Source organism: Narcine bancroftii, chromosome 4, assembly GCF_036971445.1.
Source record: "Narcine bancroftii isolate sNarBan1 chromosome 4, sNarBan1.hap1, whole genome shotgun sequence".
NCBI lineage: Eukaryota > Metazoa > Chordata > Chondrichthyes > Torpediniformes > Narcinidae > Narcine > Narcine bancroftii.
Window position 1 is genome coordinate 119,349,287 of NC_091472.1, and position 24,416 is coordinate 119,373,702.

At 40.1% G+C, this 24,416-nt stretch overlaps 1 protein-coding gene across 5 annotated transcripts in view; it reads right to left on the reverse strand.

The window, feature by feature from the left end:
- LOC138761049 (catechol O-methyltransferase-like) overlaps positions 1–24,416 on the reverse strand; it is a 45,402-nt gene that overhangs the window by 20,673 nt on the left and 313 nt on the right. The window contains exon 2 of one of the 5 annotated variants that reach the window (XM_069932599.1): positions 14,758–14,893. The exons of 2 other annotated variants lie outside the window; for them this stretch is intronic. In XM_069932599.1, coding sequence (XP_069788700.1) covers positions 14,758–14,893 — 136 coding nt within the window. Of the gene's footprint in view, positions 1–14,757; positions 14,894–24,159; positions 24,349–24,416 lie in introns of those variants that run through there. 2 more of the 5 variants (XM_069932602.1, XM_069932601.1) reach the window with 2 other exon arrangements.

Below are 24,416 nucleotides of genomic sequence, written 5' to 3' on the forward strand. Positions count from 1 at the left end.
ATTCCTGCAGATGTGGCAATGATCGTTCTGAGTCTGTCAAATATATCAATACATGATCTGCAAATAGATTAATCTTATACTCTTCATCCATAACTCTCATCCCACTTATCTGTTCATTCTGTCTTATTGTTTGAGTTAACAATTCAATAGCCAATGCAAACAAGGCTGGTGACAATGGACACCCTTGTTGAGTCGAATGCGTCAATTTGAATGGTAATGAAACTTGACCATTTGCCACCACCCTGGCAATTGGGTTTGTATATAAAGCTTTAACCCAACCAATTAAAAAAGGGCCAAATTTAAACTTCTCCAACACCTTAAATAAAAATTCCCATTCAACTCTATCAAAGGCTTTTTCCGCATCAAGCGCAACCACCATTGGATGGTTGGGCTGCTGTCGATATGCATTGACCAAAGTAATCAATTGAAGGATATTATCTGATGCGTTTCTATTCTTAATAAAACCTGTTTGATCAATATGTATCAATTTAGGTAAATACTTGGCAAGTCAATTTGCTAACATTTTTACTATAATTTTATAGTCTACATTCAGTAGAGAAATAGGTCTGCATGAAGACACTTTCAACGGATCTCGATCTTTTTTGCTAACCTGCCCGCTCCCTCTCCCCTCCTTCCCCTAGGTAACCATCGATCGCTTGCCTGTCTGCTCTCTCTCCCCCGGCCATCTGTCGGCCACTCACCTGCGCACTTCCTCTCTCTCCCACTCCCCCCGGCTGACCATCAGTCACTCGCCTGCCCACTCCATCTCCCTCCCTCCTCCTGACTGACCATCATTTGATTTCCTGCCCGCTCCCTCTCCTTGCTTCTCCCCCAGCGGTCACTCTCTCCCCCCCCAACTGCCGTCCATCAGTTGCCCACCAACTCCCTCCCTCCCACCCACCTCCATCTGTTGGTCACTCACCTGCCCATTCCCTCCCTCTTCCCCGACCGTCCCATGGTTGATTGCCTGCCTACCCCACCCTTCTGCACTTCAGGGAAGCTTTGGCATGTCACGACGGTGGCATAATGAGGGACAAATGGCTGACTTTGTTTCCCATAATCCCTCACGCAGTTGGAACCGCTCTGAGAAATACAGCTGTGTGAGGGATTATGGTTAACGAGGACAGTCGTTCATCCCGCATTGTGCTGCTGTCACAATGGGCCAAAGTGGCCTGCTTTAGGCAGGCGGTATCTTTTAATTTTAATCCAGACCACCCTCTCCCTGCTTGGCCATTTGGTTCTTCACAACGCAGGGAGAGGGTGGATTGGGAAAATTTCCTGGGGCCATGACCCTATCTATGAAGTAGGGCTGCGGGCCTGTTTAAAATTCTCGGGTCGACCTTTTCACACCACAGGTTCACAGGAGGGTTCCTGGGAAAATTTCTGGGGAATCTCCATTTTACAATGCAGTGTGAAAAGGCCTCTTGATACAACATGTGAGTGATCAAAACCATTGCAGGAAACCAAGAGGACCAAATGTTTTGTGCAATATTTTTGTATTTGCACACTTTTTTATGAATTAGTTTGCATTATAATCGGACAATTGATATATTGTTGCAGTCAGGCATTCCAGTTTAACTGAGAGTTTATACTTTCAATGAAGGATGTTATTTTTAGCTTTATGTCCACCTTACTGCCTGCAAGATAAAATACATCCACAGAGACCATACCTTCAAACAAAATTACCATCTACAACCAAATTAGATAATGCTGAGGAAAGGGAGAATTGGAATGCTGATGCATTAGACATATTCTACGGTCTGGCCAATGAAGGTAAGCCATGCCATATGCTCTCATCACTGCCCTTTTTACCTGTGTTGCTACATTGAGAGAATTATAGATTTGAACTCTAAGTCCTAACATAACTCACCACCCTTCCATTTACCATATAAGCCTAACTCCTATTTGTGGTCCCAAAATGTATCACCAGCATTTTTCCCAATCTAGTGTACAGCATACAGTGTTTGCAAAGTAGTCCCCACTGCAATGGAGAAACAAAATGCAGACTAGTTGATCACTTCACAGAAAACCAGTTGCCTGCTGCTTTAAATCGTCCCTCCCACCCCCCTACAACGACCCCCCAATTGAGAACCAGCACTTCATCTTTCCAATTCCTTTTAATCACCTCCCCGGTATCTCTCTTTCCTTTGGTCTTGTGTCTCCCTTCCTACAGCTCCACATCTCCTTCACTTCCTCCAATCAAAGAGTTAGCCATCACCCCTCTCCCCATCACCTTTCAGGTTATCTCTTCTACCTTCCCACCTATATCCACGTTTTAACTCTTAGCCTGTGCTCCTCCCTTCCTCCTCAATCCCCAACCTCTTTATTCAGGCCTGATTTTCAACATTCCTGACGAAGGGCCCAGGGCCGAACCATTGGTTACCTTTTCCTTCCCATGGACGCTGCCTGACCTGTTGAGTTTCTCCAGCATTTCTGTGCCCTGCACTTGGCTCCAGCATTTGCAGATTTTCTTGTTTATCCCATCTTCCCTTGGTACTTTGCAGCCTTCTCAACTCGATATTCAATTCTCCAATTTTAGGTAACTATATAGTGTGTGTATAGGTGTAACACGTCTGAACGCACTCAGAGACAAGTGAGGAGTACAAACAGGCTTTTAATAGCTTACAATCAATGGCCAGTAGACACATTAGTACTCAGGTGAATCTGAGGTAAGACGGGAAAACCAGGGTTTATATTGGGGGAAGTGAGGGTGGAGCCAGGGGTGGATCCAACCATCTGAACAATACATAGACGGTGAATTCCAGTTCACTGCAATAAGTAAGTGTGTGTATATATGTATAGGTGTGTGTGTGTGTGTGTGTGTGTGTGTATCTATCTCTCTAGCAATAGTTTGGAGGAGGGGACTAAGTTTATCTAAGTTTGCTTGTAACACCAAATTGAGTGGAAAAGCAAATTGTATAGAGGACGAAAAGATATATATGGGATAAGTAGTGGTCAAGGTTCTGGCAGATCGAGTACAGAGGTGGTAAATGGGAGATCATCCACTTTGGGGGAAATTGCAGTTTGGACTTTTATTTAAAACATAGAGCATTACAGCACAGTAGAGGCCCTTTGGCTCATGATGTTGTGCCAACCAATAGATGCCTACTCAGCAAACTAAACCTTCCCTACCTCACACCCTTAGCCCTCTATTTTTCTTGTATCCATGTGCTAAGAGTCTTTTAAAAGTCCCTCATACCAGCCTCCTCCACCACTCCTGGCAATGCATTCCAAGCACCACTACTCTCTGTGTTTAAAAAAAAAATCCCTGATGTTTCCCTTAAATTTCCTTCCCTCCCCCTCACCTGTATAGATGTCTTCTGGTGTTTACTCCTCTTAGCCCAGGAAAAGGTGCTGACTTCCCACCATATCTATGCCTCCCATAACATTGTAGGCCTCTATTAAGTCACGTCTCACTCTTCTTCACTCCAAAGAAAGGCATCATCCTGGTAAATCTCCTCTGCACCCTCTCCATAGCTTCCACATTCTTTCCGTGATGAGTTGACCAGAATTGTATTCCAATATTCCAAGTGTGGTCTAACCAGAGTTTTACAGGGCTGCACAATTAAATAATGGGTAAATGGGATGTTGGCCTTCATTGCAGGAGGGATTGAAGAGCAGGGAGATTCTGCTACATTTACAGTGCCCTCCATCATGCTTGGGACATTTTTTAAAATTGCCCCTGTGCTTCACAGTTTTAAATTTGTAATTAAATAATTCACGTGATTAAATTGAACATTGCAGATTTTATTCAAGGTTATTTGTATATATTTTGGTTTAACCACGTAGACGTTACAGCACTTTTTATACATCATCCCTTCATTTCAGGGCACCATACCATTTAGGACATAGCAGCACATTTGGAATCATTGACTTGCTGTCAGATGAAATGCCATTCAATGAGTTTGGAGGCATTTGCTTGAACTCGAGCAGACAAGATGTTTGTACACACCTCAGAATTCATTTTGCTACTGCCATCAGAAGATACATCATCAATGAAGATAAATGTGCCAGTGCCTGTGACAGCCATACATGTCCAGGCCACAACACCCCCACCCCCACCATGTTTCACAGATGAGGTGGTAGGCTTTGGATATTGGGCAGTTACTTTATGCCTCCAGACTTTGCTCTTGCCATCACTCTGATACAGGTTAATCTTGGTCTCTTCTATCCACAAGACTTTTTACCAGAATTCTGCAAGCTCTTTGAAATACTTCTTGGCAAACTGTAATCTGGCCGTCCTGCTTCTGGGCAAACTAGTGATTTGCATCTTTTTCTAAAAAATTTTTTATTTTTCACACCATAAATCACGTTAGCCATGATATACACTTTTTCTTTTTCACACATATACAGTGTCTTTTTCTCCCCCCCCTCCCTCCTCCCAAGCCACCCCCCCACCCCCCCTCTCATCCATTTTAGGTATACAATCTAGGTTGCATTAAGCCAGTCAGACAATGTTGTCATTCAACAAAAATACACCAGAAATTCTACTGAGTCCATTCTTTTCTTTTCTTCTCCTTCCATCAACTTAGGTAATGTTTGTTCCCGGTAGGTTTTCGCTATTGTATTTAATGTAAGGCTCCCATACTTGTTCGAATATTTCAATATTATTTCTTAAACTATATGTTATTTTTTCTAATGGAATACATTTATTCATTTCGATATACCATTGTTGTATTTTCAAATTATCTTCCAATTTCCAGGTTGACATAATACATTTTTTTGCTACGGCTAGGGCTATCTTAACAAATCTTTTTTGTGCATCCTCCAAGTCAATTCCAAATTCTTTGTTTTTTATGTTACTTAGGAGAAAGATCTCTGGATTCTTTGGTATATTGTTTTCTGTTATTTTATTTAATATCTGATTGAGATCATCCCAAAATTTTTCTACTCTCTCACATGTCCAGATTGCATGAATTGTTGTTCCCCTTTCTTTTTTACATCGAAAACATCTATCAGATACTGTTGGGTCCCATTTATTTAACTTTTGCGGTGTAATGTATAGTCTGTGTAACCAATTATATTGTATCATACGCAGCCTCGTATTTATTGTATTTCTCATCGTTCCAGAACATAATTTCTCCCATGTTTCCTTTTTTATCTTTATATTTAAATCTTGTTCCCATTTTTGTTTAGTTTTACCATTTGTTTCCTCATTCTCCTTTTCTTGCAGTTTAATATACATATTTGTTATAAATCTTTTGATTAACATTGTATCTGTAATCACATATTCAAGGTTACTTCCCTCTGGTAAACTCAAATTGCTTCCTAATTTCTCTTTCAAGTAGGATCTCAGTTGGTAATATGCCAGCGCTGTATGTCTGCCTGTCCCGCATCGGACTTGTCAGCCACAAACGAGCCTGCAGCTGACGTGGACTTTTTACCCCCTCCAAAAATCTTCGTCCGCGAAGCCAAGCCAAAGAAGAATCTCCAGTTATATTGTACTTATCTCTCATTTGTTCAAAGGATAAGAATCTACTTCCTGAAAAACAATTTTCTATTCTTTTAATCCCTTTTTTTTCCCATTTTCTAAAGGAAAGGTTGTCTATTGTAAAAGGGAGTAGCTTATTTTGCGTCAATATTAGTTTTGGTAATTGATAATTTGTTTTATTTCTTTCTACATGAATCTTCTTCCATATATTGAGGAGATGGTGTAATACTGGAGAAGTTCTATGTTGTACCAATTTTTCGTCCCATTTATATAATATGTGTTCAAGTATCTTTTCCCCTATTTTATCTAATTCTAATCTCGTCCAGTCTGGTTTTTCCCTTGTTTGATAAAAATCTGATAGGTACCTTAATTGTGCGGCTCTATAATAATTTTTGAAGTTTGGCAATTGTAAGCCTCCTTGTTTATACCATTCTGTTAATTTATCTAGTGCTATCCTCGGTTTCCCCCTCTCCATAAAAATTTCCTTATTATTTTCTTTAACTCTTTGAAGAATTTTTCTGTCAGTTGTATTGGCAATGCCTGAAATAAGTATAGTATCCTTGGAAAAATGTTCATTTTAATACAGTTTATCCTTCCTATCAGTGTTAGTGGTAGCTCTTTCCAATGCTCTAAATCGTCCTGTAATTTTTTCATTAGTGGATTGTAATTGAGTTTATATAATTGGCCTAGATTTTTGTTTATTTGTACACCTAGGTATCTTATTGCCTGCATTTGCCATCTGAATGGGGATTCCTTCTTAAATTTTGAGAAATCCGCGTTATTCATAGGCATTGCTTCACTTTTATTTACGTTTATCTTGTATCCCGACACTTCTCCATATTCCTTCAATTTCTTATATAGTTCTTTTATTGATAGTTCTGGTTCTGTTAAGTACACTATCACATCATCCGCAAATACACTGATTTTATATTCCCTGTCTTTTATTTTTATTCCTTTTATATTATTATCTATTCTTATCGATTCTGCTAGTGGTTCTATAGCTAGCGCAAACAATAATGGTGACAGTGGGCATCCCTGCCGCGTTGACCTGCTTAAGTTAAATTGCTTTGATACATGTCCATTTACTGTCACTTTCGCTAACGGTCCCTTATATAATGCTTTAATCCAATTAATATACTTCTCCAGTAAACTGAATTTTTGCAATACTTTGAACAAATAATTCCATTCTACTCTGTCGAAGGCCTTCTCTGCGTCTAAAGCAACTGCTACTGCAGGTGCTTTATTTCCTTCTACTGCATGAATTAAGTTAATAAATTTACAAATATTGTCTGTTGTGCGTCTTTTTTTGATAAATCCAGTTTGGTCTAAATTTACCATTTTCGGTACCTGTTCTGCTAATCTGTTTGCTAATAGTTTAGCTATTATCTTATAATCTGTGTTTAGCAAAGATATTGGTCTATATGACGCTGGTGAGAGTGGATCTTTCCCTTGTTTTAGTATCACTGTGATTATTGCTGTTTTACATGAATCTGGTAAGTTTTGTGTCTCATCAATCTGGTTGATTACATCCAGGAGGGGCGGTATTAATAGGTCTTTAAATGTTTTGTAGAATTCTATTGGGAGTCCATCCTCTCCTGGTGTCTTATTATTTGGTAATTTTTTTATTATCTCTTGTATTTCTACTGTTCCAAATGGTTCTGTTAATTTATTTTGTTCCTCTATTTGTAGTTTTGTTAGTTCAATTTTAGTCAAAAATTCATCTATTTTCCCTTCTTTCCCTTCGTTTTCAGTTCGGTATAATTGTTCATAGAATTCTCTGAAGTTTTCCTTAATTTCTTTTGGATTATATGTAATTTGTTTGTCTTTTTTCCTTGTTGCCAATACCATTTTCTTAGTTTGCTCTGTCTTAAGCTGCCATGCTAAGATTTTGTGTGTTTTTTCACCTAGTTCATAATATTTCTGTTTTGTCTTCATTATATTCTTCTCTACCTTATATGTTTGTAATGTTTCATATTTTATTTTTTTTATCCGCCAATTCTCTTCTTTTGGTTGTATCTTCCTTCATTGCTAATTTTTTTTCTATGTTTACTATTTCCCTTTCCAACTGCTCTGTTTCCTGATTATAGTCCTTCTTCATCTTGGTTACATAACTTATTATTTGCCCTCTAATGAATGCTTTCATTGCGTCCCATAGTATAAACTTATCTTCCACTGATTCCATATTTACTTCAAAATACATTTTTAATTGTTTTTCAATAAATTCTCTAAAATCCTGTCTTTTAAGTAGCATGGGGTTTAATCTCCATCTATACATTCTTGGAGGGATGTCCTCTAGCTTTACTGTCAGTATTAAGGGTGAATGGTCCGATAGCATTCTCGCTTTATATTCTGTTTTTCTTACTCTATCCTGCATACTAGCTGATAACAAAAATAGGTCTATTCTTGAGTATGTTTTATGTCTAGTCGAGCAGTATGAGTATTCCTTTTCTTTTGGGTTTTGTTTCCTCCATATATCCACAAGTTTCATTTCTTGCATTGATTTAATTATAAATTTGGTTACTTTGTTCTTCCTGTTAATTTTTTTCCCCATTTTATCCATATTTGGATCCAAATTCAGATTGAAATCCCCTCCTATTAGTATGTTCCCTTGCGTATTAGCTATCTTCAAAAAGATATCTTGCATAAACTTTTGGTCTTCTTCGTTAGGTGAATATATATTAATTAGATTCCAAAGCTCCGAATATATCTGACATTTTATCATAACATATCTCCCTGCTGGATCTATTATTTCCTCTTCTATTTTAAATGGCACATTTTTGCTAATTAATATAGCCACTCCTCTTGCTTTTGAATTATACGATGCTGCTGTTACATGTCCTACCCAATCTCTCTTTAATTTCTTGTGCTCCAATTCAGTTAAGTGTGTTTCTTGGACAAATGCTATATCTATTTTTTCCTTTTTCAGTAAATTTAATAGTTTTTTTTATCCTTTTAATTTGGTTATGTATTCCATTAATATTTAAAGTCATATAGTTCAGCGTAGCCCTTTTATATTTTGTTTATCTTCTCTTTCCGTTTTTCCATCATTACCTTTCCTCCTTTTCCATTTCTGTTTTCTTATTTTCAACTCTTTACAAGACAACATTCCTACAACATCCAACATTTTCCTTATTCTCCTATTTCTATCTTCTTTATCCCCAATCTCCCCTTCCCCTCCTGAGTTGTCCTTTATCCCTTGTCGGACAACCACATCTCCCCTCTCCATTTGGATTTGCGAATCCACTCACAAGCGTCAACTGATTTTGCAGTGACCGCTATTTTCCCCCACCCAGCCCCCCCCAGAAAAGATTTCACTTTTCATATGTCACAAAGGTCACTCTTTTAATTCCCTCCTTATTCTCTCTATTCCATTACCTTCCCTTATTAATTCTTGTCTATACTATCTATATTTTCCTCTAATTACAGATACATTCACATATGCCCATTGTCTCTATTCACTCTTATACCTCTTTACCCGCATACATATCAATCGTGGTCATTTTTACTCTCATTACCCATCTTCATCCCTCAGTCTATTTTTGTCTTTACCCACATACATATCAATCGTGATCATTTTTACTCTCATTACCCGTCTTCATCCCTCAGTCTATTTTTGTAATTGTTCTGCAAATTTTCGTGCTTCTTCTGGATCCGAGAATAGTCTGTTTTGTTGTCCTGGAATAAATATTTTCAATACCGCAGGATGCTTCAGTATAAATTTATACCCTTTCTTCCATAAAATCGCCTTTGCTGTATTGAACTCTTTTCTCTTCTTTAGGAGTTCAAAACTTATATCTGGATAAATGAAGATTTTTTGCCCTTTATACTCCAGTGGTTTGTTGCCCTCTCTTACTTTTTCCATTGTCTTCTCCAGAACCTTTTCTCTTGTAGTATATCTTAGGAATTTTACTACAATAGATCTTGGTTTTTGTTGTGGTTGTGGTTTAGAGGCCAATGCTCTATGTGCCCTTTCTATTTCCATTTCTTGCTGTAGTTCTGGACATCCTAGGGTCTTAGGGATCCACTCTTTTATAAACTCCCTCATATTCTTGCCTTCTTCATCTTCCTTGAGGCCCACTATCTTTATGTTATTTCTTCTGTTATAATTTTCCATTATATCTATTTTTTGAGCTAGTAGTTCTTGTGTCTCTTTAGTTTTTTTATTAGATTCCTCCAATTTCTTTTTTAAGTCTTCTACCTCCATTTCTGCTGCTACTGCCCGTTCTTCCATCTTGTCCATTTTTTTCCCCATTTCTGTTAAGGTCATATCTATTTTATTCACTTTCTCTTCTGTGTTGTTTATTCTTCTTCTTAAATCATTGAATTCCTGTGTTTGCCATTCTTTAAATGACTCCATGTATCCTCTAACAAGAGAAAGTATATCATTTACCTTGCCTTTCCCTTCATCTATTTCACTGTATTCTTCCTCTTCTTCTTCCTCTGGGTTGGCCATCTGTTGTTTCTTTGTTGCCCTTTCCTTCTCTTCTTTCTTGTTTTCATTGTTTTCTGTGGTCTCTTCTTGCTGCAGGTGTTCTGCAGCTGTCGTTGCCGGCTGTGGAGATCGACTCCCCAGCTGGTCCCCCCTCCCGTCGGTGTATTTTTTTCATGCGCATCGCGCATGCGCGAGGAGTCGCGCTTGCGCGGTTGCGCACTGTTACTCGGCTCTGCGAGCCATTGTTGTAGTTCTTTTTCTACTCTCCACAGCGGGCCTCTTCGGACAGGTAAGGCCTTCTCTTTCTTCCTCCGTTGTCTTCTCTTCCTCTCTTCTTACCGTTGATTTTGATTTTTCTTTTTTTGTCGCCATCTTCTTTCCACCTTTATACTCACTTTTCTTTAACTTTTATTTCTGTGCCTTTGTATTTTCTCTTGTTTTTCCCGACTTTTCTGGCGAGGGCTGGAGTTCACCGTCCGGCCACTACTCCATCACGTGACTCCTCCGTGATTTGCATCTTGATGTGCAGGCTTTGGATGTGGTCTTTCTTCTTAACGATGCTCCAACAGTTGATTTTGGTATTCCATAGGTTTGGTCAATATATCTACTGTTTTATTCTTTTTTTCAGCCTAATGATGGCTTCTTTGACTTTCATTGGCTTGGTTGGCATAGCGGTTAGTGCAACACCTTTACAGCGCCAGTGAGTGGGGCTGAGGTTCAAATCCCACACTGTCTGTAAGGGGTTTGTACATTCTCCCCATGTCTGTGTGGGCTTTGCTGGGTGCTCTGGTTTCCTTCCATCGTTTGAAATTGTACTAGGGGTTGTAAGTTAATTAGGTGTAAATTGGGCTGGGCGGATTCATGGGCAGAAATGGCCTGTTATCATGTTGAATGTCTAAATTTAATTCTGGTCCTCATATTGAAAAATGGCAACTACTGACTCTAAAGTGATCAAAAGCTTGGAAGCAGGCCTAGCTCTCTTATACCTGCACCAATGAAACAATTAAACATAATTGAGTAATCACAAACACCTGTGAACCAAATGTCCCAAGCGTTACTATGCACTGAATTGAGGGGGTATGTATAAAAGGTGCTGTAATTTCTACATGGTCAAACAAAAATGTATACAAATAACCTTGAATAAAATCTGGTGCGTGCACTTTAATTACGTGTGAATTGTTCGATTACAAACTTAAAATTGTGGAGCACAGGGACAAATAAAGTTTAAAAAAATGTTTTTGTCCCAAATATTATGGAGGGCTCTGTATATACGGTCCTGGTCTCTTTACTCGAGAAGGGATGAACTGGCTTTGGAGGTGGTGCAGAGGAGGTTAACCAGGTTGATTCTGGAAGTGAATGGGTTAGGCTTTGAGGAGCGATTGAGTAGTCTGGGACTATATTCACTGAGTTTAGAATTATGAGTGGTGGGGGGTCTAATAGGAATACATAAAATGATGAAAGGACAAGATAAGATAGAAGCAGGGAATTGTTTTGACTGGCAGGTGAAACTTGAAATAAGGGAAATAGCCTGAAGATTCAGGGGAGTAGATTTAAGACAAAGATGAGGAGGAACTGCTAGTCCCAGAGAGGAGTGAATCTGTGGAATTTCCCACCCACTGAAGCAATAGAGGCTGCCTCATGAAATATATTTAAGACAGAGATCTTTTTTTTTAATTTTTCACACCATAAATCGCATTAACCATGATACACACTTTTTCCTTTTCACACATATACAGTGCCATTTTCTCCCCCCCCCCCTCCTCCCATCCCACCCTCCCTACCTCCCCCCTCCCGTCCATTTAAGGTATAAAATCTAGGATACATTAAACCAGTCAGACAATGTTGTCATTCAATAAAAATACACCAGAAATTCCACTGAGTCCATTCTTTTCATTTCCTTTTCCTTCCGTTAACTTAGGTAATGATTGTCCCCGGTAGGTTTTCGCTATTGTGTTTAATGTAAGGCTCCCATATTTGTTCGAATATTTCAATATTATTTCTTAAACTATATGTTATTTTTTCTAATGGAATACATTTATTCATTTCTATATACCATTGTTGCATTTTCAAATTATCTTCCAATTTCCAGGTTGACATAATACATTTTTTTGCTACGGCTAGAGCTATCTTAACAAATCTTTTTTGTGCATCCTCCAAATCAATTCCAAATTCTTTGTTTTTTATGTTACTTAGGAGGAAGATCTCTGGATTCTTTGGTATATTGTTTTCTGTTATTTTATTTAATATCTGATTGAGATCTTCCCAAAATTTTTCTACTTTCTCACATGTCCAGATTGCATGAATTGTTGTTCCCATTTCTTTTTTACATCGAAAACATCTATCAGATACTGTTGGGTCCCATTTATTTAACTTTTGAGGTGTAATGTATAGCCTGTGTATCCAGTTATATTGTATCATACGTAACCTCGTATTTATTGTATTTCTCATCGAAGACAGAGATCTTTGAAGGAGAATTGAAGGTGATGGGAAACAGAGAGATAAGTGGAGCTGAGTCTACAGTAAGATCAGCCATGATCTAATTGAATGGCCGAGCAGACATGATGGGCCAGATGGCCAACTCCTGCTCCTATTTCGTATTTGTGCCCATTTCTGAAGTGGCTACTTCTGGTGCAAGACATACATCCATGATATTGTCTCAAATTTTCTCTCTCTGTTGTGCATATTCTGCCCTGCTATTATAATGCATCACCCATGAACTGCACCATTAACTCACTTAATTTGGGTACAGTTGGTGAAGACCCTGAAAAAGCGGGAGCAGAGCCACATTCAGCATTTTTCTGCAGGGTCCTATTTCCCAGCCAAACCAGCTGACAGCCCCATGCAAGTTCAATTTGCATGTTGTGGTGCTACCACTATGTGTATATATGTGCTGTATGAGCTGACCTGCCCCCTGAACCTGTGACTTCTCCCTCCCAAATATCCCCATAAAGGTTGTTATATCCAAACCTCTCCCTCAGTACCTGCCTTGGAACCAGGCCTGCAACATGAATGCTGTGCTGACACTTTAAGGTGATTAAAGCCTGTTAGTCATCATTATCTGTCTGATTGTGGTTGATTGGTAGTGCACATGTAGAATGGGGCTAGCCATTAAGATTCACTGTGCCCAAGATGGTATGATCCATGTTCAATGGCTCAGACCTCGAAAGTTGTGGTAGTTCTCAGTTGAGACTAAGGGTTTCAGACTTGAAATTGTTACTCCATTTCGATTTTCATGGATGCTGCCAAAATTTTAAATTTAGACATGCAACATGGTAACAAACCCATTAGTGGTGCGCTATTGAACAGAAGCAAACACACAGAACATAAAGTCTGTTCTACAGGCTTTATTCAACATAAACTTCCACAGAGCTGGCTGTGAGAATGCTGTTGCAAGCTCTGAGACTGGCTTCGAAGGGCCAGATCTAGCTTATATCCCGGAGGGTGATTGGCTGCTGACCGGGTGGGGCTTGTCCATTCAGGTCAGCTGATTGACAGCCAGCCAGGTGGTGTATCACCACACCATCTGGCTGATAAGCCCATGACCAAAAATGCACAAATTAACCTACAATCCCCATAGGCTTTTGGAGGGTGGGTAAGTACCTGCATAGTTTGGGCCTTCAGGAGCTTGGATGGGTGGGCAAGTGGCTGGGAACAGGTGTTAAGTCCATGTTCGAGTTGTTAGGAGTTTGGATGGGCTGGGAATGGGTGGTAAGTCCATGTTCGAGTCGTCGGGAGCTTGGAGGATTTGGGCAGGCAGCCAGCTGAGGCGAGAGTCCATGGTCAGGGCATTGGGAGGTTGGACAGGTGGACAGCTGAGGCAAGGATCCACGGTCAGTGTGTTGAGAGCTCAGATGGTTGAGTAGTCAGGGCATTGGGAGCTCCTGTGAGCAGGTGGCCAAGGCGAAGGTTTGCAGTCGAGGTGTCGGGTGCTCGAATGGGAGGGTGGGGCCAAAAATAGGGAATATGGAAAAGACCAGATTTTTGGGGCAAAAAAAAAGGGAGTTGACTTTTGCATGGTATTGACTATTTCAGTATACAGTATTTATAGAGAGATTATTTCTTGGGGTTTAAAGTTAGTTTTATATGTTATCATGTTGCATGTCTAAATTTAAAATTTTGGCAGCATCCATGAAAATGAAAAAAAGTTTCATGTCTGAAACCCTTGAACTCAACTGAGAAATATCAAAACTCTCGAAGTCTGGGCCATTGAACATGGATCACACCTTCTTGGAAGCTTTCATTATGTAAATCTGCTCAATTAATATCATCATTGCTGTTGGGTTAACCTGGGTTTAATCATGTGCTGGAGAGATTTGCCGCAAATGTTTAAAATGCTCCAAAGATCCAGAATTCAATGGACTACATCCGTGAACTGTACAGTTAACTTCATCACAGTGACAGTCATCGATAACACAAATCGATAACACACCACTGTACAGCAGTTGAATTTCATCCATCCTTTGCAGTAAAATTCAATTTTCCCTTTTACATCTGGCACTACACCATCTTCCAGAATAATGGGGCATGTAAGCCGAGGGAAGAAAAAGATTAATTTACATCATGAGTTATTAGGCCCTTTTATAGTGGAAAAAAAAGCAATTGTAAAGACCGATATTCTCTGTCTTTAAATCGCTTCACTTACCTTCATAAAAGATCCGAAGGAGGAATGGCTGGTTGAACATCATCCATCCACCTAGTGGAGTGAAGTCCTCCACCTCCTCTGTAAAAGGATTGCCACTGAATGCGGCTGATGATGTCATGATGACACTGTCAGCCCGCAACCCAAGAGCGCAAATTTTAAAGAACATATATGGTCCAAAAAGGTGATTACGTTCCGCAGAAGATCTGCATGAGTCCTAAGATTGCTTGCACAGATCTCCACTAGCGCTCATACCTGCTCTTCAGTCGCCATTTTCGGAATAGGCCACTTTCCCTTCCCAGTGCTTCTGTTTGAGACACGGTGGTGGGTGGCGCTAAAGCACTTCTCGTCCCACCTCCTTCAGCTTCGGAAGCCGGCTCGCGATTCACCCCTGCATAAAAGTACCATGCGATCTGCATTTTTGGTCGTCATCATAAAAGGTAAATTTGCCTTTTATTTTAAACTTGAGCAGGTGATTATGTGCCTTTTGTGTATAAAAACACATTGGCATTGTATGCATTGGAAGGAAAAGATGGAGGAATCAGATTCATTCATAACTTTGAAAAGAGTATTAGCAAACGAAGAGCAGTGGATGTGGGATTACTTGATGGCTCATTCACAAAGTCCACGTGCTCAATGGGATTAACTGCCTCATGTACACATTGATTCACAGCAGTGAATTAGAGTTTTCCTCAAAATTATGTCGTACCTGTAGCATCAGCCACAGACCAAAATGGCTTGGTCAGTATTGAAGCACTAATTTCATGTAATTAAAAAGTCCTCAGTTGCCCTTCAATTTGAAGTCATCTGCATTCTTCAGCAGCTTCTTAAAATCATTGATTTTGAAACCTAACTATCCTCTTCATTGTTGTCTCAAAAGTGTTCTTAAAAATCCAAGGTTATTAGAAAAATATTTAAAGTTAGAACACTGAATATTACATCACAGTACGGTCAATGATGTTGTGCTGACTAGATAAGCCACAGTGCCCCTCAATCTGATTCTTCTGAACCTCACAGCTCATAACCCTCTATTTTTCTTACCGCAATGGACGATTCAACTGACAACTTGATCACATGAAGGTCTTGTAAATAATTATTTGATTTTAATGTAGTTTATTTTTAAAATATATTCAGCACAGTAATTGGCTCACATGCCCATGTCGCCCAAATACACCAATTAACCGAGAAACCCAGAACAATTTTGGAGCGTGGGTGGAAACTGGAGCACCAGGAGGAAATGCATGCAATCACAGGGTGAGTTACAGACAGCGCCGGATTCAAACCCAGGTCACTGGCACTGTAATAGCATTAAGCTAAATGCTACGCTAACCGTAAATAATTTAACACCTGTAATCCATCGTTGGTGTTGGTTGAAGAAATAATGGCTTGATCACTCAGAGAAATCTCTGTTGAATAATATTTTAACATCTGTCTAATCTACTGAGCTGTTTGATGAAGACTTGATGTAACATTATAAGGTTTGACAGCATCAATAATATATTCCTTCAGCATTGCCCTTGATGGCGACCCCTGAAGAAATTGGGCCTTAGATTATGATTTCATCCTGTAGAATGTGCCAAGGGACATTTGTTTATCTAAGGCCGAACAGTAATTGATGCAGTACCTTCTCTCCACATACCTTCGATTGGACTCCAATGCATAATAAACAAGAGCAGAAATCCTCTCTATTTTTTCCCCACCCTCTCCCAAGCAAAAAATTCTGTTGTCAGGGAGTTACAAACTTCCCCAACCACCATCCTGTCCTAGACCAGTCAATTCGGTAGAGTTCACAGATTGAACGTAGAACATGTCTGAATAGAAATCTGACATCAGTGTTTAGTAGATTGAATTAAACAAAAATGTTGGAGAAACTCAGTGGGTCACACAGACTTCATAAGGGTAACCAAGGCTTGGCCCTGAACCCTTCTTCAGGATCTCGAAAAACAGGTAGACGCTTGAATGAAAAGGTGGGAAAAGGGGGAGAGGCACATGCTAACAGGTTAAGAGGTGGCTGGAGGTAGGAGGGTAGAAGAGAGGTGAAAAGTTATAATAGGGGGAGAGGGTTAAGCAAGGGTAGCTCTCTGTCAGGAGAAAGGAAGGAGGTGGGGAGCTGGAAGAAAGGAGACATAGGGGTACTGGGGAGGATTTAATGGAAATTGGAGATCAATATTGGTGCTGATTTGTTGGAGACTCCTGAGATGGAATGTAAAGGTTTCTTCCTCCAGTTTGCGCGTGGCCTCGATTGGACAGTACGTGTCGTGGGAATCTGTGTAATTAAATTGGTTGGCCACTGGGAGGTTCATGCTGTTGCAGCAGGCAGAGCGAAGGTGCTCAATGGAACGATCTCCCAGTCTACACAATGTGGAGGAGCACTGGATGTAGTAAATGACCCCGACATGTTTACAAGTGCAGTGATGCTTAACTCTGCTCAGCTTACAATGACATCAAATGGAATTCTCCTGGCAATCAAAATCAGATCAGTTGTTTCTGGAGGCAGATGCTGTTGGTGTTGAGCAGCTGCTATTTGTTTGTTTAACAACAACTGTAATTTCGGTGACTTTCATTTTATAGATAATTCTGGTTCAAGACATATTCCAGTATTTTAAGGCAGCAGTTGCTTCAATCCCTGTTTTCTTTGGCTTGGCTTCGCGGACGAAGATTTATGGAGGGGGTAAATGTCCACGTCAGCTGCAGGCTCGTTGGTGGCTGACAAGTCCGATGCGGGACAGGCAGACACGGTTGCAGGGGAAAATTGGTGGGTTGGGGTTGGGTTTTTCCTCCTTTGCCTTTTGTCAGTGAGGTGGGCTCTGCGGTCTTCAAAGGAGGTTGCTGCCCGCCGAACTGTGAGGCGCCAAGATGCACAGTTTGAGGCGAGATCAGCCCACTGGCGGTGGTCAATGTGGCAGGCACTTTACTACTTGGCCTTTACATTGCATGCCCGATGAATTTTTGTTGTCCTTCTGAGGAACTGAAATAAGCCATCTGGCCTGGGGCAAATATGCAGTTGAGCAGGAATCAAAAGACCAGCAGACATTTACAGGAGAGTTGTCTGCTCACCCAACTTCATACATGTGTAGGTGGGGAGAGGAAGAGGGACCAGCACTCAGAGAAATCAATGAAAACTACAGGAATTATCAGCAGTGAAAACTGTAACATATTTTCACTTGTTCAACCACAGATTGGAAATATTCAGATGCAGTGTCATTCTGGTTTTTTTTCTTTATTTTACAGGAACCTGGTGCTGCTGGCAAGTCTACCATTTGTTGATTCTGTTGCCCCTGAGAAGGTGGTGAGAGCTCTCATCCTGAGTCACTGCAGTCCTTCTGGTGAAAGATCATCCTCAATTCACAGGTCAGACTTGGTCATAAAGGAGGACAGCTGATCTCTTTCCGAGCAAGGACGTTATGCATCTGGAAGGGATGCTTGGAGGAAGCTAATGGGGAAGGGTGGGTGGGAGGTTGTTATCCCCGTATGCCAGCAGTCTTTGTCCTTCTTGACAGTAGACTTGTTCAAGATTCATTTTATTCTGATGTCATAGTACAGAAAATGTAATATTACACAAAATTTATTTTTGCCTGCCAATAGGCAGACAGAGACATCATTACCATTGCCCTGGCACTCCTTACAACAAGAGAAAGAGAAGCACTTGGAGTAGCCTGGATAAGTAAGAGCAGGACATTTTGTCGAAGATATGCAATGCACCTATGCATGAATTTCTTTTTATCACAGATTGAATCTATGGATAATTTCAAAGCCACAACGATTTTGAAAGTTAATGTTGGTTTGAAATATGAAGAACATTGATTTTTAATTTTTTTCCCAATTATGTTTATTGGTTAAATTTTTAATCAAATTTTTTTTATCTTCTTTTCACTTAGCAGAAGGATATAAAAATGGCGACGATCCTTGCTGACCAATGTCATCTTGTGGTCAAGTTGACCAGTTCCAGGAGATAACAAATGCCCTTCTGATTGTCACTTTGCCTTTTGTGAGATGTTGCCAGTCTCAGAGTGGGGCAATCTATCGCTACCACAGCCCTCCCCCTCAAATGCCTGCTGACCAAAAATCTCTTCTTATCCACCTCATCACCAACAGATATTGGGATTAGAATGTAACACACATTTACCAAAGGATTAAAAATGAATGCTGCCTGGTCTACTAATTCAAGAGTTAAATTATTTACATCAAGTGAACCTCTCGAGTGTGTGAAGAGACATTAGGTATAGGGCTGCGGACTGAGGATTGGCAGGTGGTATTAGTTTAATTTTTTTTTGGATAACATGGTTATTAGTAGGCTGAATGGGAGGCAAGTGAAGCAATGAAGGTAGTAATGGTGTGTGTGGGGGAGTGATGGAGGGGAGAAGGAGAGAGAGAGTAGTTGACAATGTTCGGTCAGGATGAATGAATTGAAGAGCTGATTTCTGTGCATTATGACTATGTATATAAAACAAATTTAAAATAAATGGTGATTGCCTTACAGGATGAAATTTGGGAATTAATGATTGCAACCAGGGAACTTGCTGTAATTCTAAATAATTAAATTGGTCTTCACAGTGGAAGATACAAAGAGCATTATAATGCATAATCAATAGGCTACAGGGAGGGAAAAAGGACTGTGCCAAAGGTCAACATGTACCCGGAGCTTGATGGCCTGCATCCTGGATATTAAATATCCAAACATAAGTGGATGTGTTGGTTGTAATATACCAAAACTCCGTGTGTTCCAGAGAGAATTGTAAAACTGCAAATACAATGCCTTATTTAAAAAAGGAGGGAGACAGACAGAAAGGAGATAACTCCTCTGAAGAAATCCTGGATTCCTTTGCAGACAATTCCCATGAAGGTTGCATTCCTAGAAAATGGTCCATATTGGAACTTTCTAAATGTGAAAATATGTCATCTGTTCATTCATCAAGAAATAAAAGTTGAAAAATAAATTTTGTTTATTTACTTTTTTCCACATGAGTTCAGTGAGAGTGAACTTTATTTCTCAAAATTTTGAGTCATGATTTGTGAATTCTGTAAGATCAAATTTCTGTTATCTAAACAACTGTAGTGTGGAGATCACTTGTATTTGAAAGGTAATAGCACAATATTTAAAAAGTCATAAGATAATCAAGCAGTCAACATGGTTTTATAAAAGGAAGTCTTGTTTGACAAAATAGCTGCAGCTCTGAAGTTGTAACACACAAGGCAAATAAACAGAGAGAACAATACAGGCCCTTCACTCACGACTGCACTGACCAATTGGTGATACCAACTGAACTAACCCCATTTGCCTACACAAGGTCCATAGCCCTCTATTTTCTGCCTGTTCATTTGTCTCTTAAAATGCCTCTTAACAGTTGTTATCATATCTGCTTCCACCACCCCCTCCATACACCTGTAGTTTCGGTGGCAAAAAAAAATTTCTTCCAGATCAGTGGTTTTCAAACTTTTTCTTTCCACTCACATACACTTTAAGTAACCCCTATGCCATTGTTGCTCTGTGATTAGTAAGTTCAGCGGGCAGCAACCTCCTTTGAAGAAGACCGCAGAGCCCACCTCACTGACAAAAGACAAAGGAGGAAAAACCCAACACCCAACCCCAACCAACCAATTTTCCCTTGCAACCGCTGCAACCATGTCTGCCTGTCCCACATCGGACTTGTCAGCCACAAACGAGCCTGCAGCTGACGTGGACATTTACCCCTCCATAAATCTTCGACCGCGAAGCCAAGCCAAAGAGAAAGAGACTTAAAGTGTATGTGAGTGGAAAGAAAAAGTTTGAAAACCAGTTGTAATTGTACCTAATTGACTCGTTATGTGCACGGTTTCATAACTCCAAAGGAAATGGGCCAATGACAATTTTTATCAAGAAAAATATTTCAATTGAGTCGAGCAGTGGTTCTCAACCTTTATTTCCCCTCCCCACTCTCATACCACCTTATTAATAATCCCATACTAATCATAGAGCATCTATGGCATAGAGATTACTTAAAGTGGTATGTGAATGGAAAGAAAATATTTGAAAACCACTGTTCTAGGTGCCGCTTGACCTGCTGAGGTTCTCCAGCACCTTTGTGTATTGTCTCATAAATTCCCCTTTCAGTTTTTTCCCTTTCATTTAAAACCTATACCCTCTATTATTTGATATTTCCACCCTGATAAAAAGGCACGAACATTCTTTAAAAAGAAAATGGCAAACTGCCAGTCACCAGTCTGCTCTTTCTTAATGATGTTCCAAACTGTTGATTTTGGTCATCCTAAGGTTTGGGTAGTCTCTTACTGTTTTATTCTTGTTTCTCAGTCTCATAATAGCTCTGGTCCTCATGTTGAAAAATGGTAACTAGACTCCAAAGGTGATCATTAGCTTTGAAGCAAGGCTAGCTCTCTTATATCTGCACCAATGAAGCAATTAAATATTCCTGAGTAACCTGTGAAGCCAAATGTCCAAATATTATGGAACCCTGAAATGAGGGGACTATGTATAAAAAGTGCTGTACTTTCTACATGTTCAAACCAAAATGTATACAGATAACCTGAAATAAAATCTGGAATGTGCATTTTAATTACAAGTGAATTGTTTGATTACAAATTTAAAACTGTGGAGGAAAGGAATAAAGTGTCTTTGTCCCAAACATTATGGAAGGCACTGTATATCAAAGATCGCAAAAAAAAACAATCTGCTGGAAAAACTCAGTGTGCTAAGCAGCATCAGTCGTCGAAAAAAAGAACTGTTCACGTTTCAGGTTGGAACCCTTCATCAAGATAGATATCATGGGCCCTCACCTGTAGCAGAGGCCCTCCACCTGCTCCATTAACCCTGTTGAGCCACAAGAAAGTCTGCAGACACCATGATTGTAGTAAATATATAGCAGGTCTTGCAGCATCCAGAGGCAAAGATATATAACAAATGTTTCAGGCCTGAGGCCTTGGTCAAGGTATGAGCAAAAAGCAGGCAGGCACCTGAACAACAACAAAGGGGGAGGAAGAGAAAAGGGACAGGAGGAGGAGCAAAGGCCAACAGCTAACAGGCTATAAGTGGATATGGATAAGGGAGAAAAGCTGGGATGTGACTGAGAGATGGTGAATGCAGAGCTGTAGGAAGAAAGAGGGAAAGAAAGAGAAAGACACACACAAAGAGTAGGGAGCTGAGGTAATAGTTGTAGGGATTGGGAGCAAGAGAGACAATGGATGGTTAATGGAACCAGAGAAGTCGATGTTATTGCCATCTGGTTGGAAGGTGCCCAGATGGACATGAAGTGTTGAGTCCATGGACAGGGAATGGGGAGGGGAATTGAAATGGGTGGCCACTGGGAGATCCCTGCTATTACAAGAGACAGAATGAAGGTGCTCAGTGAAGCGATCTCACAGTCTGCATCCAGTCTTTCGGTTGTAGAGACCACAATGGGATGCAGTAGATGACCCCAAGTGTGCTTCACTTGGAAGAACTGTTTGGGGCTCCAAATGGTGGTGAAGGAGGAGATATGGGTGTAAGTGTAGCATTTCCTGTGGTCACAGGGGTGGGTACCAAGTGGGTGACTGGTGGGAAAGTAGAGAGTGATCCCTGTGGAAGGCAGAGAGGGAAAGAAGTGTCTGGTGGTGGCATCACATCGTAGGTGACAGAAATTGCAAGGGTTGTTATAGTGGAATGTGGAGGCTGGTGGGGTGGTAGGTGAGGACAGGGAATTCTGTCCTTGATGCATGTGGGGGTGAAGGGAGCCAGAGCAGATGTGTGGGAAATGGAGGATAAGTGGGTGAGTGCCAAGTGGAGGGAAAAAGCACGTTTTTTTGAAGGAGAAGGATCTCACATGGAAGACTTTGTCCTGGGAGCAGATGTGGCAGAGTCAGAGGAATTGTGAGAAGGGAACAGAATCTTTACAGGGGACAGGGTGTGAAGAGGCGTAACTGAGGGAGTTGGTAGGGTTTGCAGAAAATATCTATAGTGTTTGTCTCCCTAGATGGAGGCAAAGAAATCAAGAAAGGGGAGAGTGTTGCTCGAGATGGATCAAGTGAATTTGAGGATAGGGTGAAAGTAAGGCAGCAAACTGGAATAAAGCTGAGGAGCTCATCAAAGGTGCATGAAGTAGTACCAATGTAGAAGCGTTGAGGTGCTGCCTGTGTAAGCTTGTAGCATGGATTGTTCAACACAGCTGTTAGAAACAGAAGTACCTTCACAGAAATTGCTCAAGACAAAAAATTGAGAACAAAGAATATTTATTATAGAACAATGCAAAGTTGGGTGCTTCCCCTTACCCTGGGAATATACACATACACTGGGGCTCACCCAACTTTCATACAGTTGATTTCAGTATAGAAGTACCCTCCCCCTTACATTCTTTGGCATTAGGCAATCCTGTCTGCCTATGTCCTGTTTCTGTGAACTTGGAGGACCAGGGGGTATCCTGTCGGTGTCCCATCATGTCATTGTCCTTATTCACACCTTCCTGACTCTCAGGGCTGACTAACTTCTTACATGCAGAACTTGCTAATTCTGTCTAAGGCTAGAAGACCCTTATCTTATTCAGACTAACTTTATTTCCTACATTCTATTATCTATCCTTATCTTATTCATACTGGTGAACTTGCTGATTCTGTCTAAGGCTAGAAGACCCTTATCTTATTCAGACTAACTTTACTTCCTACATTCTAATATCTATTCTTATCCTATTCATACTGGCTTTATTTTTTTTTATAAATTTTTTATTTTTCACACCATAAATCACATTAGCCATGATATACACTTTTTCTTTTTCACACATATACAGTGACTTTTTCTCACCCCCTCCCTCCTCCCAAGCCACTCCCCCACCCCCCCTCTCATCCATTTTAGGTATACAATCTAGGTTGCATTAAGCCAGTCAGTCAATGTTGTCATTCAACAAAAATACACCAGAAATTCTACTGAGTCCATTCTTTTCTTTCCTTCTCCTTCCATCAACTTAGGTACTGTTTGTCCCCGGTAGGTTTTCACTATTGTATTTAATGTAAGGCTCCCATACTTGTTCGAATATTTCAATATTATTTCTTAAACTATATGTTATTTTTTCTAATGGAATACATTTATTCATTTCTATATACCATTGTTGTATTTTCAGATTATCTTCCAATTTCCAGGTTGACATAATACATTTTTTTGCTACGGCTAGGGCTATCTTAACAAATCTTTTTTGTGCATCCTCCAAATCAATTCCAAATTCTTTGTTTTTTATGTTGCTTAGGAGAAAGATCTCTGGATTCTTTGGTATATTGTTTTCTGTTATTTTATTTAATATCTGATTGAGATCATCCCAAAATTTTTCTACTCTCTCACATGTCCAGATTGCATGAATTGTTGTTCCCCTTTCTTTTTTACATCGAAAACTTCTATCAGATACTGTTGGGTCTCATTTATTTAACTTTTGCGGTGTAATGTATAGTCTGTGTAACCAATTATATTGTATCATACGCAGCCTCGTATTTATTGTATTTCTCATCGTTCCAGAACATAATTTCTCCCATGTTTCCTTTTTTATCTTTATATTTAAATCTTGTTCCCATTTTTGTTTAGTTTTACCATTTGTTTTTACTGGCTTTTTTCATTACACATATATCCATACTAGTTTCCTCATCTTCATATTTTTATATCAGTTTTACTCATCTCTCACACAGCGAACAAAAAGGCAGGCATCGCACCCTGAGTTTTACTTGTACCCTGAAGGGATCAGGCCCGAAAGATCAGTTATAAATTGCTCCAGCAGATCTACTACAATCACAGCGTCTGTGGAATGCCGGTTTTCGTGGGAAGACTTTTGATTTGGAGAAAAGTGAGATGAGCTCCCGAGGGTGAGGACATGTCCCGCCAGGAACAACTGGTCGGGTCCACTGTTGAGAAAGAAACGAAATGGGTATGGAGGGGTGTGGTGATTGGACGTCCTTCCCCCGCAGACGCT